A 16,166-nucleotide genomic window follows, 5' to 3' on the forward strand; every position below is an offset into this window, starting at 1 on the left:
GAGTGGCTCAAACAGCAGAACTTTATTTTCTCTCAGTTCTGGAGGCTGGAAAGTCCAAGATCAAAGATCAAAGTTCTGCCAGTTTGATTCTGGTGGTGGCTCTTCCTGGCTTGTTAGATGGCTGCCTTTTTGCTGTGTCCTCACATGGCCTTTCTTCCATGTACAAATGGAGGGAGGGAGGGAGAGAGAGGAGAGAGAGAGAGAGAGAGAGAGAGAGAGAGAGAGAGAGAGAGAGAGAGAGAGATCTGATATCTTCTCCTCTTATAAGGACTCCAGTTCCATTGGATTAGGGCCCCACCCTTATGACCTAATTTAACTTTAACTACTTCTATAACTTTAACTACTTCTATCCAAATACAGTCACACTAGGGGTTAAGGTTTCGCATGTGAGTTTTAGGGGTACACAAACATTCAGTCCATAACAGACTCCCTTCGGTCTATTTTCAACAAAGCAGCCAGAAATGATCCCATTAAAGTTAAGTCAGGTCATTTCACTTTTCTGCTTAAAATCCTCCATTGGTTTCCCATCTCACTCAGAGTAAAAGCCAAAGTTCTTACGGTGGCTGACAGGGTCTTATATGACCTGCTTCCATTATCTGTCTGAAGTCTCCTTCTATTACTCTTTGTCTTTTTTCACTTAGCTTCAGCCACACTGGCCTCTTTGGTCTCGTTGGAACACTGTGTCCTGCTTGAGGCCTTTGCCTTATTACCCACAGGACTTCCTCCCCTGCTTTCCTCATGTGTCTGCTCAAATGTCACCTTAACAGGGATGCCTTCATTGACCCATCTTAGTCACCACCCAGCAATTCCCTTTCTTTTACTTTTAAATGAAACCTGGCTTCTCTGTAAGGATGTCCTGACCCTCCACCCCGGCCTTCTCAGGCACTATGATTCACAAACAAGATTAGTTTCCTACTCTCAGCGAGTTGATTAGACTAGTAGGGATGACAGAAAATAAACACATATACAAACATAAAAATTACAAATTGCAGTAAACATTGCAAGGGAAACAAATTTGCAGCTGCAGTTGAGGCCGAGGGGTCAGAGGTGGTTTCTATTTGGGGCTAGCCTCAGAGAAATGAGAGATGAAACCGTGGAATAAAAGAGTTTACAAGAAAGAGAATGTAGGGAGAGAGGAGAGGCTGAATAAAGAATATTTAGGTAGTTTCTGGAAAAAGTGGTCTGTAAAGAAGTAGCAAGAGGAATGCCAAAACAGCACAATTTCATATAATAAATTCATCCATTCACCATATATTTATTGAGTGCCTGCTGTGTGCGAGGTATTGTCTGCTGTGTGCCAGAGGATACAGCAGCAACAAAATTAGATAAAAATTGTGCCTGAAAGAGGGAAGATGACTCTTTGTAAAGTGTGGAGTAAAGAAAAGTGAGATATGGGATAGAAGCTTGAAGTAATAGCGGTTTCACAGGAAGTTTCGTTTATTGTTTGTTTAGTTTCTGGGTGGTGGAAAGACATGTGTATTTATGGGGAAATAATGCGTTGAAGGTGCAAAAGGTGAAGATGCCTGATGAGCAAAATTCAAGAAGCAGCAGAACATGATAGAATAAAGAACACAAATGGAGAATTAGCTGTAATGAGGGTAAAGGATGCTCCCTTTGAGGCAGAAGTGAAGGAAGAGAGGACAAGGAACGACAGAGGCTTCAAGTCGTCCCTCGTTAAATAAGAGGACAAGTCTCCTTTCAAATGGGAGGAATGTTATTTCTGAATTATTTGAAGACACATCATATTTCTCTTGTGCCATTTTCCCCCCAGTTTAAACCTTCTCATAACCTTCAGCTGTTCTTTTTGTGTAATTTTTCTAGGTTCTTTATTGTTTGGGAACCTCTTCTCTGGATACAGACTAATCCGTCAACAGTACTGTAAAAGTTGAATACCCACAGTTGAACACAGCACTATAGATACAGTCTAGCTAATGCAGGCTACAAAAGAACTACTGCCTCCTGACTTGTTCAGACATCCTATTTTGTTGACAAAAGCTAGGATGTTGTTATATTTTAAATTGTTTTATTTTTAAGAGATGCCCATGTAGCTAGTTGTACCAGTCAAGGTACCAGGGGATTTTACTCCTGAGTTAAATGCCATTTTCTAGTTGTCTTTTCTTCCTTTATCTCCATCAAGGTTGTCTTTATTCACTGATTGTTATTTCTTACGATAGTTGTGGATCTTGCTTCTCATAGTTTTATGCTACCAGTGCTATTTTTTTCTGCTCATCATCACCACAATCACACTTTATGTCTTGTCATCATTACTTTCTTTATTTTCTCCTTTAATAAAGACTTGTTCTTCCTTTATCTGGTCATTCTCTGTAGTAGGCTTCAGGAGGTTAGGGTTGTAGTGCTAAATTTAGAAGGGGGAACCAGTGTACCCAAGCTCTGATATCTTCACATCCCTTTTCTATCTGCTGTTTTGGCACTTTGATGGATTAGATAACCTAAAAGGCATTTAAAAACACCTAGAAATTCTAGATAAAATGCGACAAAGATCCCTTTCAATGCACAATTGAGCTTCCACAGAAGTCACGGAAATACAAAAGGTCAAAAATAAAAAGGAAGCTAAAACCCAGGGCTGTAAACACGAACATCCTCTTCTTTTCTCTCTTTGCTGCTACTTACCTTGTTTTTCTTGGCTTTGGTGCTACTGAGACTTGACTTTAGTAGACATTTCCAATCACTGAATTTCTTTTACTCTTATGAGCAATTCAGTTATTAATGTTAGCATAACATATATATCATCTCAGTTCTTCTGACTTGGCTGTTTTTATCACTACTGTGTTCAGAGGGTTTGTTTTTTGTTTTTTTCCCCAAAAGGAGCTGAGATGTTGTATGCTTCATATCTGGTTATTAGATAAATCTTGAAGTGTTTTTGTATTTTCAACTGTGTGATTATCTATTTTGGAAATTATGTTTATTTCAAAGGATTAATTTAAATAAAATGGAGAAGTTTGATCCATAGGAAAAGCAGGACTGAAATCTCAGGGGTGGGAGGATTTGGGTTCACTTGGCTGAATGTTATTTCTTTGTATACATTCTATTTGCTTGTAGAACGTTTGGACTAAATATTTCATGAGAATACAGGTTTTCAAGGTCTGGCCATTTATGGGTTGTGGATTTGAGGCAGAATGCTGAGATATACAGAACAGTGCTAGTCTGAAGGATGATATTAGATGCTGGCTCTATGTAGGGTGTGATAAACTTCAGAGAACATGATTTTAAAGAAAGCTTATTTTGTGCCTTGGTAAAATATTCTTAAAATTTTCTAACCTCTGATGAAAAGAATGACATTATTACAGAATAAACGTATGTTTGGAAAAGTCCAGAGGTTTGACATATTTAAATTATATACTATTTGTGATAACACTGTGAGCAGTAAATGGTTCCTGGTACCACCATTTACCTTAGAATGATGAGAACAATCCATTCCATCTTGACAGTTCTTGTGTTCTCTTACCAAAGAAGCTAATTCTATCAATCTTAGATTTGTAAAAGTGGATTCATTTTTACAGGCTAAAAATATGTTTATCATCTACTAACCTTTTCTATTTTTATTCAAGGATTTTGTATCTTCTTATTCATTGTACGGAAACACTAGTTCCATTTAACATAGCACTTTTATCTTAGAATAATGTAAAGGATATAAGTGTATGTAATTATAAGATATCAACATCATTGAAGTTATTTTTTTAAAATAGGTTTTCTAATTGCATTTTTAGTAGCAATATTAATAATAGTTGTTGTCACTTTATAGTTTAATAAAACACTTTAAAAATCTTATTTGTTGTATGTTTATCTTATTTAACCTTCCCAATAACTATTAGGTTTTTAATTCTTTTATTTACAGGATAGATGAATTTTCAATGATATTAAGTGATTTTCCCAAGGTTATATAGCCCCTAAAAGCCAAGCTTCCACTGGAACCCAGGTTTTCTACATCTGCTTTCTCCAGAAAGAGAATTGTTTATTTATGGTAGAGGTTATGTGTTTTCATCGTCTAGAATACAGTAGTGTCCCCTTACCCACGGTTTTGCTTTCCATGGTTTCAGTTACCTGCAGTCAACCATGGTCTGAAAATATTAAATGGAAAATTCCAGAAATAAATAAATCATAAGTTTTAAATGCATGTTATTCTGAGTAGTGTGATGAAATCTCTTGTCATCCTGATTCATCCTGCCTGGAACATGAATCATCCCTTATCCTGCGTATTCATGCTGTAGACGCTACCCGCCCATTAGTCACTTAGTAGCCCACTCAGTTATCAGATTGACTGTCATGGCATCGCAGTGCTTGCGTTCAAGTCACCCTTTTTTACTTAACAACGGTCCCAAAGCAAAGAGTGGTGATGGTGGTAATGCAGATAAACCAAAGAGAAGCTGTAAACTGCTTCCTTTAAGTGAAAAGGTGGAAGTTCTCAATAAGGAAAGAAAAAAATTGTGTGCTGAGATTACTAAGATCTATAGTAAGAATGAATCTTCTATCTGTGAAGAATGACAAAGAAATTTATACTGGTTTTGCTATGGCACCTTAAACTGCAAAAGTTAGGCCACAATGTGTGATGACTGCTTCATTAAAATGGAAAAGGCCCTACATTTGTGAATGGAAGACACGAATAGAAACATGTTCTGATTGGTGGCAATCAGGTTCAGTACTATCTTCGATTTCAGACATCTACTGGGGTCTTGGAACATATCCTCTGGAGCTAACGGGGGACTACTATAGCCTTTTTTGGTGTCTACAGTGCCCATTATCCTTTATCAAAATATCTGGGAAACCAAATCGGTGCAAATATAGACATTATTGTTAGATTTTTAAATAGTTTGTTTAGACTTAGCTTCATGTTAACCATTCTCTTTACTCACTTCTTGCACTCCATACTTCTTGCATCTCAGATCCTTTTTTGAATTATATCTTATAGAAGTTCTTTCAGTAAGGGTCTTTGGTAACCCCTCATTTTTAATCTGAAAATTTTTTTATTTTGCCCTCATTCTTTTTTTTTTTTTTTTTTTTTTTTAATTTTTTTTTTTTTTTTTTTGAGACAGAGTCTCACTTTGTTGTCCAGGCTAGAGTGAGTGCCGTGGCGTCAGCCTAGCTCACAGCAACCTCAAACTCCTGGGCTCAAGCGATCCTCCTGCCTCAGCCTCCCGAGTAGCTGGGACTACAGGCATGCACCACCATGCCCGGCTAATTTTTTTATATATATATCAGTTGGCCAATTAATTTCTTTCTATTTATAGTAGAGACGGGGTCTCGCTCTTGCTCAGGCTGGTATTGAACTCCTGACCTTGAGCAATCCGCCCGCCTCGGCCTCCCAAGAGCTAGGATTACAGGCGTGAGCCACAGCGCCCGGCCTGCCCTCATTCTTAGAAGATAGTTTGCCTGGATATAGAATGCTAGGTCAAAAGTAATTTCCTGTTGACTCACAAAGATATTATACTTTCTTCTGGCTTTATTATTTTAGTTGAGAAGTCAGCTGTTGATATTATTTCTTTTAAGACAATTATTTTTTTCTCTGGGCATATTTTTAAGTATTTTTATCTTAGGTGCTTTGTAGTTTCATGGTGATATGTCCAGTATATATTCATTTATCTTACTTGGTGGTTCTGGAACTTATTATTGATATCAATTCTGGAAAAGTTCTTAGCCATTGACTATTACCTCTATCATTTCTTTCTGGAACTCTGTTTAGACATATGTTGAATCTATTCTATCCTGTCTTTTACATTTTCCATCTCTCACTTCTTTTTATTGCATTATAAACTTTAAAAATATATCATCCAGGTTCATACCCTTTTCTTTAACTGTATCTTATGTATTATTAAACCAATTCATTTTAAATATTATATTTTCCATTTCTAGAAGTGTTATTTGGTTCATTTTTACATTGTGTCAATTTTGATAATCCTCTTGTTGTTTAGTCATATTGGGTATCTTCTAGTTCTTTCATTTTATTAATCACATATATTTTAAATTCTGTAGCTGACCATCCCAATATGTGAAGTTTTGTGGGTTTTATTCTTTTGTTTTTTTATTTCTACTAATCCTTGCTCATGGTGGCTTGTTTCCTTTCATGTTCAATGATTTCTAATTTTTAATTAGTATTTTTTAGAGCTTTATCTGTTGGAATTCTTACAAGCCAATTGTATTTTTTTCCAGCTAGGACTTATATCTGCTTCTGCTAAGCATTTACATCTACCTGTAGTACTATTAATACAAACCCAGGGCCACTTTATTCTACATTTGGCTCAGGATCTGGGCTTCATAGAGAGTGTATTTATTTGCCTCATACTCACCATATGAGTGTAGAATTGTGGTTAGGATTTCTTAGGGTGATTCATTTCTTTTATTCTACTCCACTTAGAGCTAAGTCCTAGACAGACATTATTTCTTCCTCTGTGCAACATGGTTTTTTTTTTTTTTTTAATTTTCAATTTTCACTGAGGGTGTTGTTCTTTGGAGGTTTTAGGATTGTGCAGAGGTCCCTGATCTAGCCTCCTGTCCCTCCCACTCCCCCCTTGAGTGCTTGGTTAAAGCCCATGGGGACACTAGTCTACCATGGCAGATTCCCTAGAACAAATACCTGTTCCATTGCTAACCCCCTGGATTTATACTTTCTTTCCCCACCAGGCTCTGAGGAATTCCATTTCATTTCCCCTTCAGTCCTGTATTAAAGGTATTATTTAGCTTATTTTTAGAATAAAGTATGCTATACGGGAAGGGTTTTTTCAACATCAAGTCCAAAATTTTGTGAAAAGTGGAAAGATATCCAATTCACAATCAGAAAGTTGGTTGAAAAACACAGAATGAAAGTGAGCAGAATTAGATTATTAAAAGGGAAATTTCTCAAAGAATGGAAAAAAGAAAATGTTCATCCCCACATTGAAGTGTTTTTTTAAAAACTGCATAAGTTTCCAGTTTTTTTCCTTCAGCATGATGCTGTATATTTATGAAATAATTTTTATTTCCATTTTTATTACTATCTATACATATCATGCCAGTCACATTATAATTCAAGTGCATTTCACTCATGCCTTCCTGAGGATACATTCAGATCACATCAATAGATACTTGGTATTCCTCAAGACTCCTTAACAATGCACTTAGAAACTGTTTTAGGTTGGGTTAATTATACAATATACTGTTAGTAATTAAAGAAGTTTTTACATTGTATATTATTTTATGGTGATACTTCTATTATAGTTTGAGATTAGAATCCCACATTAGAGATCACTTTTAGTATAAGGGGACAGAATTGCCATATTGACACTATTTAATTTAAAAAAAAACATATGTACACCTATTGAGAACCTGCTGACATTTATTAGATTCTTGAGAGAAGGAAAAAAAAAAAGAAAAAAAGAACTTTAAAACAAACCCTAACATATGTATAGCTCAAAAAGTGTCCTCTTTGATTCTGCCTTCAAGGAAGATTTCAATCTCATCCTGTACTACTCACAAATGCTCCTCCTTTTCCATCCTATGTTCCTCCCTCCCTCCAGCTTTTGCCATCAAAAGAATTCCTGTACATCCACATTTTAAAGTACTTTGCTAGGCATTGGGGATACAATGGCGAAAAAAATAGATGTGGCCTACATTTCCACTGCACTTACAGTTTATTATGGGGAATGGACAATGACATGAAGTTTATTGTGGTATGAGTGCTGTGATAAGGAAAATATGCATTGGTGTGGAACACACAGGAAAAGCACTAAACCTCAGGGGCCAGGGGTGCCTTCCTTAGTGAAATTATATTAAGTTAAGATTCAGTAAGTCAGTTGTTCTCTAAGTATACTTTTTAGACCTTCAATATTACATGGGAACTTGCTTGTAATGGAAATTTTCAGGCTGAATCTCAGAAACTCTAGGATGAGGCCCAGAAGTCTGTGTTTTAACAAGCTCTCCAGGTGATCCAGATTCACACTGCAGATTAACTAGTGGTGCAGGTGATGGCCAGACAGAGAGGGCGTGGAGTTAGATTCAGCCAGACGGAAGGACCAGTCTTTGAGACCCCTGGGGAAGAAAACAGAGAATGACACTAATGTGAAAGAGCTCAGCACGCCCGGAGCGCAGGGCATGTGGGCTGGGAGAGGGTTGTGGGGGACAGGACTAATGGAGAGAAGAGAAAAGCAGAGAGAAGGTCATCCAAGTTTTGTAAGACACGTTAATTTTTTTTTAAATTTATTTTTATTTTAATTGACACATAATAATTGTATATATTTAGGGGCACAGAGTGATATTTCAATATATATAATATATGATGATCATATCAGGGTCATTATCATATCACTTCAAACATTGATCATTTCTTGGTGTTGGGAACGTTTAGAATCCTCTCTTCTGGCTATTTGAAAATATATAATAAATTATTGTTGGCTGTAGTCTCCCTACTGGGCTATAGTACACTAGAACTTATTCCTCCTATCTGGCTGTAATTTTGTTTCCATTAACCAACCTCTCCCATCCTCCTCCCCCCTCTCCAGCTTCTAATAACCATAATTGTACTCTCTCCTTCTAGGGCTGCCACGTGTTTTAGCTCCCAGATATGAGTGAGCACATGTATTTATCTTTCTTCTGTGCCTGGCTTGTTTCACTTAGCATAATATCCTCCAGGCTCATCCAGCCGTGAATGATGGGATTTCATTCTTTTTAATGGCTACATTAAATGGTTTAGATTTCATTTATCATGAATATTTACAGACAGTCCCCAACTTACAATGATTTCACTTAACAGCGTTTTGACTTTACAACGTGAAAGTGTCGCCATTTTGATGTACTCTGAATTTTAAATTTCCATCTTTTCCCAGGCTAGCGATGTATGGTACATGAGATATTCAATACTTTATTGTAAAATAGGCCTTGTGTTAGATGATTTTGCTCCACCATAGGCAAAGGTAAGTGTTCTGAGAATGTTTAAAGTAGGCGATGCAAACTCGTGATACTCAGTAGGTTAGGTGTATTAAATGCATTGTCAACTTACAATGGGTACAATCAGGATGTAACTCCACTGTAAGTCAAGGAGCATCTGTATTTAATATATCTATTTATGCTAATAGAATGTGAATATATGAGAGCCAGGATGATATTTGCCTACTTCAGAACATCCTTCGACTATTCTTGGCATATACTTGGTGTTTAATAAATGCATGCTGATTAAACTTGTTGGATAATCACAAAGGCCTTGTGAGGTAGGCATTACAACTCTTACTTTATTCTTAAGGACAGTCAAGGCTAAGAGAAGGAGAGCAGCTTATTAACATTACAAGGTCAAATGGCTATTCAGAAACAGGTGTTTTACAAACCCAACCAAGCCTTTGGATTTTGGTTTTAGAATCTCTTCTTTATTCTGTCCTACCTTTCTGTTGGGGAATGCTGAGATTACAGAAAAGACATGAATACATAAGATAACAGAATTTTTTAACTTGTAAGTATTCTAAATGCAACTATGTTTTATTTTTCCTTTTTTCTTTTCTTTTCTTTTCTTTTTTCTTCCAGACAGAAAAGGGGAGTGCACTTCATGAAGCAGCTTTGTTTGGAAAGGTGGATGTTGTACGGGTTCTGTTAGAAACAGGTAACTATCATGAGTCTCCATGGAGCTTATTTGGCCAAATAACATTTCTGTTTCAGGAGTAGACAAAGGAAAATGACACAGTTCTCTTCACAAATCACCCTTCTTGCCTTCATTCCAAGTTGCAAATATGTATTCATATTATGTAGAATTGAGCTTCCATGTTTAGATAAAATTGATATAAATGTGCACCCTTCCTTTACTCAATAGATGTTTTAGTAAAAAGCTCTTGGAAATTACAGTTTTCTACCTTTAAATCACATTTAAATACACTAGAGCAGGGGGCCTCAAACTTTTTAAACAGGGGGCCAGTTCACTGTCCCTCAGACCGTTGGCGGGCCAGACTATAGTTTAAAAAAAACTATGAACAAATTCCTATGCACACGGCACATATCTTATTTTGAAGTAAAAAAACAAACGGGCAAAAACAGCCACATGTGGCCCACGGGCCATAGTTTGGGGACGCCTGCACTATAGAAACTATCAAAACGAAAAGGAGATCTCTGCCTTTTAGAAGAGGGGGAATTGATCCCTGAGAAGTTATGATAATTGCTTGGTTTATTAAAGAACATATTTTCTGCAGATTTTTATATTGTGAACTATGGCAAATAGAGATTTGAGTTCCCTGTCCTTAAGGTAAATTCTTCTATTAATAGTTACTTCATTAATTGAGTAGCTATTGTTTATAGTCTACAGTGACTTATTTTAAAGGGAATCTTTTAAAGGGAATGCTTTGAAGGAACAATAAATTAAGTTTATTTATCTTCATATGTATATTCTGATTGAAATGAAGTAAAATGGGAGCTGAGTCAGATCCTTTTTAACATCAAAAGGCGTGGGTACAAATTCATACTTGTAAACAATTGATGTGAGTCTTTCATGTTATGGACTATAGTGTGTTTATTTTCCTCTGTAAAAAATAAAATGAAAAACACTGGCAAACTATTGTGATTATGCTTATACAATGTTAAGATTTCATGCACATGTACCTTTGACATGCAATGCCATGATATAATAAATGATTTGAGGCAACCAATTAAATATGTGCTAATCAGATGTCCCTACACAAATTCAGGTATACATTTAATAATCTTATGATGGACTGATATTTGGGGCCAGAACCTGTAAAGTGGCTTTGTTTGCAGTTAGGCATTTGGAAAGTTCATCAACAATTTTAAGGCAGCGAAAATCTATTTGCTACATTAAAATAAGTTCTTTAGTACAGTAAACATTTTCAGAACTAATGTAATAACAAGGATGTTTCATATACACCCATCAATAAATTTGTTCACCAGGAAGATAATGAATGTGACTGACATTGAATATAACCTTGCATAAATAAATATTGTGACTTTGTATTTGGACAAAAGTTCAAAAATATCAGGCTTTTTCAACTTTTGTGAATACTTAAGTGTTCTAAGACTGTTCTTATATTACTCACATGGTATGTGCTTATAATTAAGTATTTTTACCATACTATACAGAATATACAAATCACATGATGATTATAGTTTAGGAATTCACATTCTAAATCAATAATATAGTTTGTCTTTTTCTTTTAGGAATTGATGCCAACATAAAGGATAGCTTAGGTAGAACTGTTTTAGACATTTTGAAAGAACATCCATCTCAGAAATCTCTCCAGATTGCAACACTCTTACAAGGTAAATAGTATTGAATGATGGATGAAATTGCCTTATAGTAAAGATTAAATTAAAACTGTTAGAGTTTTCTTTTGGGTTTTGAGTTAGTCTTTACTTTTGAATGAATTTATTACTTTCATTTTTTTTCTGGTAGACTTTTAAACTAAATAAGAATACTTTTTAATTTTTTATTTCTTTTTTTAACTATTCAATACACTATTTTTAAAAAGTTAAAGTATTTATTCTCTTACTTGATATTAAAAAAATCTTTTTCAAACCCATGTAGTAAATGTGTAGTTATGAGCTTAAAATTAGGAAGGCTATAAAGTGGTGATGGTTGAGTATTAAGCTTACATGTGAATATTACTTTAAGAGTTTTTCAGGGATTTGCTGTTATTTTGTCTGAATTTCTGTGACTATGAAGTAGATAAATAAGATGATATTCTCCTTTTTGCATATAAGGGAACTGAAGCTTTGAGAGATTAGGTGATTTGCTTGAAGTCATATATCCTGTTCTAAGTGGCAGAGCTCATATGTAAATGCTGGATTCACAACCATAACAACAATTGTATTTAGCCCAAAAAGTACAGATTATTTCCTTCCCATTCCAGTAGTACAAGATTAGTTTTGTCAGGCTTTGTTTTTGATAGAGGTCATTTAAGTACATTTGTAGTTAGTGGCAATATTGGCTCTACTGAAGGTTTGACAACTATCTAGGTACTACTTTTCTATTTGCAGAATTACATGCTTTCCTATTTGATCTACAACTTTTCTAAAATATTTAGATTTAAATGCTTTCTTTTTTCTGTTTGGTGATTAGGCCTGCATTTAGCTTATTACGTTAAAACCCCAGATGTTCTTTTTGTCCTTTCTAGTTAGCCCCTACACTGTTCAGCAGTGATTATCTCCTACAGTTGTTACAGATTGGCTGCAGGTGTAACAGAGGAGGGAGGTGGGATAGATTTCATTAAGTGTCAGTTGGGAAGTTGAAGAACAACATTGGTCTACAGGGAGAAAAATAAATTAAAACCAAGTCAGCAGGGAACATGCAGATACAGTAATCAACTAAGGCCAAAGAGGGGTAAAAAGGGTAGACACACAACAGGAGGGCATTATTTTCTCTTCTCTATTTCCAAAACCTTTCAGGGAAGTTCCCAAAAGACCAGGCCCCTACAATTTTCTTGTCAATAAAGAAATTAATTGCAAGTCAAATGCATAGAGAGACGAATCCAAGCATGGCTATTTATATTAATTCAAATTAAAATCAAGTTGCATAAAAGATAATAGTGGCACATGCCAATTTTTATGCCTTCCCGCTCTAGGCATTTTGTATTTCATAATGGACTTTTGCCTCTAACTGCACTTTACAAAAACTGAAACTTGTACATAATATGTCTTTTGGGAGAAGCAAAATAAATGTCATTCATTAAAAAAGAGGCATGACATAATGATAGACTTTTTTTTTTTTTTTAACATACTGCATTGGTTCAACTTAGATGAAAATGTTGTTATATAAGAGTAACTATCTTTGTTCTCTTAAAAGCTTCGTTAGGCATGTCAATTTGCATATGGGACATCTTTGGATTTTTCTAATTGACAAATTTCAGAATGTGAACACATTACCTGTATTCTTTGCATTCCTGGTTTTCAAGTCACCAGTACATTTTAAATCTAGTGAAAAAGATTGTTATGGAAATAAAGTTGATTTATAGTAGATAAAATTACTATTTTATAAAATTACTATTCAATTTACATAATTATTACCTGGTTCAAAAATTTTGAGGCTAGAATCCCATAGGATTTTTTCTTTTCCTAGTCAAATTTGCCTAGTAGCATTGCCATTGCCCTTTGGTAGAAACTATTTGAATGGCAAAAGGACACAATTGATTGGCATGAGAGTAAAAACTTTCTTAACTGGATTTTAAGAGAAAGATTCCTTCTTAATAAAGAAGTACAAGCAAAAGATCCCCATGAAAAGGCATTTGTTGATTTAATCTTTTATGTGGAGGATACAAGCTAGCCACTTTTGGGCTGGATGCTTTTGGCAGGCAACAGATATGTTTTGTTTATATCACATATTTTTTGGCCCACACTGTGTTTCCATAAAAATTGAATTAGCCATCAACATTTAAAAATCTAGGATTTCAGCTAAAACTCTGGAGTAAACTCTGGAGTTTTGGCTTCTCAAAAAATACAGGCTTTAATTTTGTTTCATTGATGTACTTTAGACAAGTCATTGCCTCTCTGATTAAACATGCTCTTCCAGGCTGAGTGTTGGTTGACGTTGATCCCTGCATTCGGATGCTGTTTGTTTCCTTGTTCCATGTCTATCTGGCTTTGCCACTTATTAGCTGTATGAATGTGGACAAGTTAATATACTCCTCCTTTAGTTTTCATCTTTAAACCACTTTAAAGGGCACACGATAGTTTGTGCTGTGCATTGACGATGAGTCCGTTTTGCTCTCGTGTGATGAGGAAAGCTTTTAAGCACTGAAAGCTTGTTTTACTTTACAGGCAGCTTTACTTGTAATGTAAATCAGAATAGGTAACATATACATATGTTTTCGTTATGTTATTTTTAAATGTTCACAATCTAATTTCATTTATTTTGATAAATGAAAAATTAGAAAAGTCATATCACGGCTGTCAGCTAAAGTCGCTGTGCGCGTTCATCTGTGGCTATCGACTATAGTCGATGCTCATACCGAAGTGGTTAAAACTGAGGTAGTAAGAGTGTGTGTGCCATAATCTTGTAAGGATTAGATGAAATAATTTATATCAAATACTTAGAACAATGCTGGACTCAAAGTAAGCAATATTTAAGTTTTAGCTGTTAGTATTATGTCTTTATCAAAATTGGAAAAATGAAATGTAGGCTGAGTATAGAATATTACTTCAAGAATAATGGGAATTAATGTTATTTATTTATAGAAATAAAGTTTAGTATACAAATTATGTTTATCTTGCAAGATTACAACACCATTATAAAATTAAACTTACCCAATTTCATTCATTTATGTTACCTGACTGTTTGTTGTATCTATCTGAATTTGACATTCCTGTTTTAGGGGGATCAAGTCTACTCAAAGCATCTTTGAGAGTTTTAAATCTTCAGATAGAAAATATTTAAGGATACCAAGGAGGTTATAGTATCTTCAACAGGTGAATTTAGTTTTAAGGAAAGAATGTGATAAGTTTAGTTTTCAGAAGAAAGGATTTCATGAGTTTATCCCAAAGTATTTTTTTGTTGTTTTTTCATTTCTTTTTGGAAATAGTCTCATTCTGTCATCCCAGCTAGAGGTTAGAGTGCAGCAGCATCATGATAGCTCACTGCAACCTCAAACTCCTGGGTTCAAGCAGTCCTCCTGCTTCAACCTCCAAGTAGCTGGGACCACAGGCACGTGTACTGCACCCAGCTAATTTTTCTGTTTTTAGTAGACAGAATCTCCCTGAGTTCAAGCTATCTTCTTGCCTCGGCCTCCCAGAATGTTAGGATTACAAGTGTGACCCACTCTGCCTGGCTCTGTTGTTGTTTTTGTAATTTGTGTTTTTTTAAACTAAAAAGCTTAAATAGGTCATCATGAAGTTCTTTTAAAAACTTAGGATATATTTAGGATATGAGAAAAATAAATGAAAAACAGAGCAACAGAAGTGAAGCATAAAGTTTAGTTATTGGTTTTAAAATAAATGAATTCAGCTATATAATCTCAAAAAATGTATATACACACAGAATATTTAGAAGGCATGGGAAGACCAACAGTGCTTGAAGAGAATGTTCCGGAAGATACAACACAAGAAACACAGGTTTCATCTTCAGCTGAGTCTCCTTCCCAAAAGACCAAAAGTGAGTATCTAAATGTAAAGCCATTGAAATCATGCTAGACTTTATGTAAAAATGTGTCCTGTATGTATAAAAAAGATAACAGTTGTGGAAATTTCAAGTCTAATAAGTTATATATTCTATATTTTATCCATTTATTTAATCAGCATATGTAGAAACTATTATTTGTTAGGCACTGTTCTTGGCCTTGAGATACAGTAGTGAGCAAAGCAGATAATAATCCTTGCTGTAATGAAGTTTACATAGAGCATATATTTCATATATTTTTTTCTTAAATGTGTTTTTTTACCCAGCTTTATTGAGGTATATGTGACAAAAATTGTATATATTTACAGCATACAACATGATATTTTGATATTTGTGTATATTGTGAAATGATGGCCACAATCCAGCTAATTAAAATATTCATCACCTGATATAGTTTTAATTTTTTTTGGTGAGAACACTTAAACTCTTTTAGCAAATTTCAAGTGTACCATACAATGTTGTTAACTGCAGTTACCATGCTGTCCATTAGATATCCAGAGTTTCTTCACCCACCATAACTGAACCTTTGCAACCTTTGATTAATGTCTGCCCATTTCCTTCACCCCAGCCCTTGGCAACCACCATTGTACTCTCTGTTTTCATGAGTTTGATTTTTTTTAGATTCATATATAAGTGAGATCATGGAGTATATGTCTTTCTGTGTCTGGCTTATTTCATTCAGCATAATGTCCTTCAGGTTCATCCATGTTGTTGCAAATGGCAGGATATTCTTCTTTATATAAGGTTGAATAATATTCTAATGGCTATTCTGAATAATGCTACAGTGAACATGAGAGTGCAGATATATCTTCAAGGTACCAATTTTATTTCCTTTGAATAAAGACCCAGAAGTGGGATTGCTGGATCATATGGTAGTTCTATTTTTAATTTTAGGGGGACCCTCCATACTGTTTTCTATATTAGCTATGCCATTTTACATTCTCACCAATAGTGTACAGGGGTCTTGTTTTTCCACATCCTCACCAACACTTGGTATCTTTTGTTTTTTTGATCATAGCCATTCTAATAGGTGTGAGGTAGTATCTCACTGTGGTTTTGATTTACATTTCCTTGATGATTA

General features: G+C 35.1%; 1 protein-coding gene across 10 annotated transcripts in view; it reads left to right on the top strand.

Moving 5' to 3' along the window:
• ANKS1B (ankyrin repeat and sterile alpha motif domain containing 1B) overlaps window positions 1-16,166 on the top strand; it is a 1,022,908-nt gene that overhangs the window by 154,804 nt on the left and 851,938 nt on the right. For all 10 annotated transcript variants that reach the window (XM_012787601.3, XM_020287904.2, XM_012787602.3 and 7 more), the window contains exons 5-7: window positions 9,502-9,577; window positions 11,137-11,238; window positions 14,948-15,061. In XM_012787601.3, coding sequence (XP_012643055.1) covers window positions 9,502-9,577; window positions 11,137-11,238; window positions 14,948-15,061 — 292 coding nt within the window. The remainder of the gene's footprint in view (window positions 1-9,501; window positions 9,578-11,136; window positions 11,239-14,947; window positions 15,062-16,166) is intronic.

This window comes from Microcebus murinus, chromosome 10, assembly GCF_040939455.1.
Source record: "Microcebus murinus isolate Inina chromosome 10, M.murinus_Inina_mat1.0, whole genome shotgun sequence".
Lineage (NCBI taxonomy): Eukaryota > Metazoa > Chordata > Mammalia > Primates > Cheirogaleidae > Microcebus > Microcebus murinus.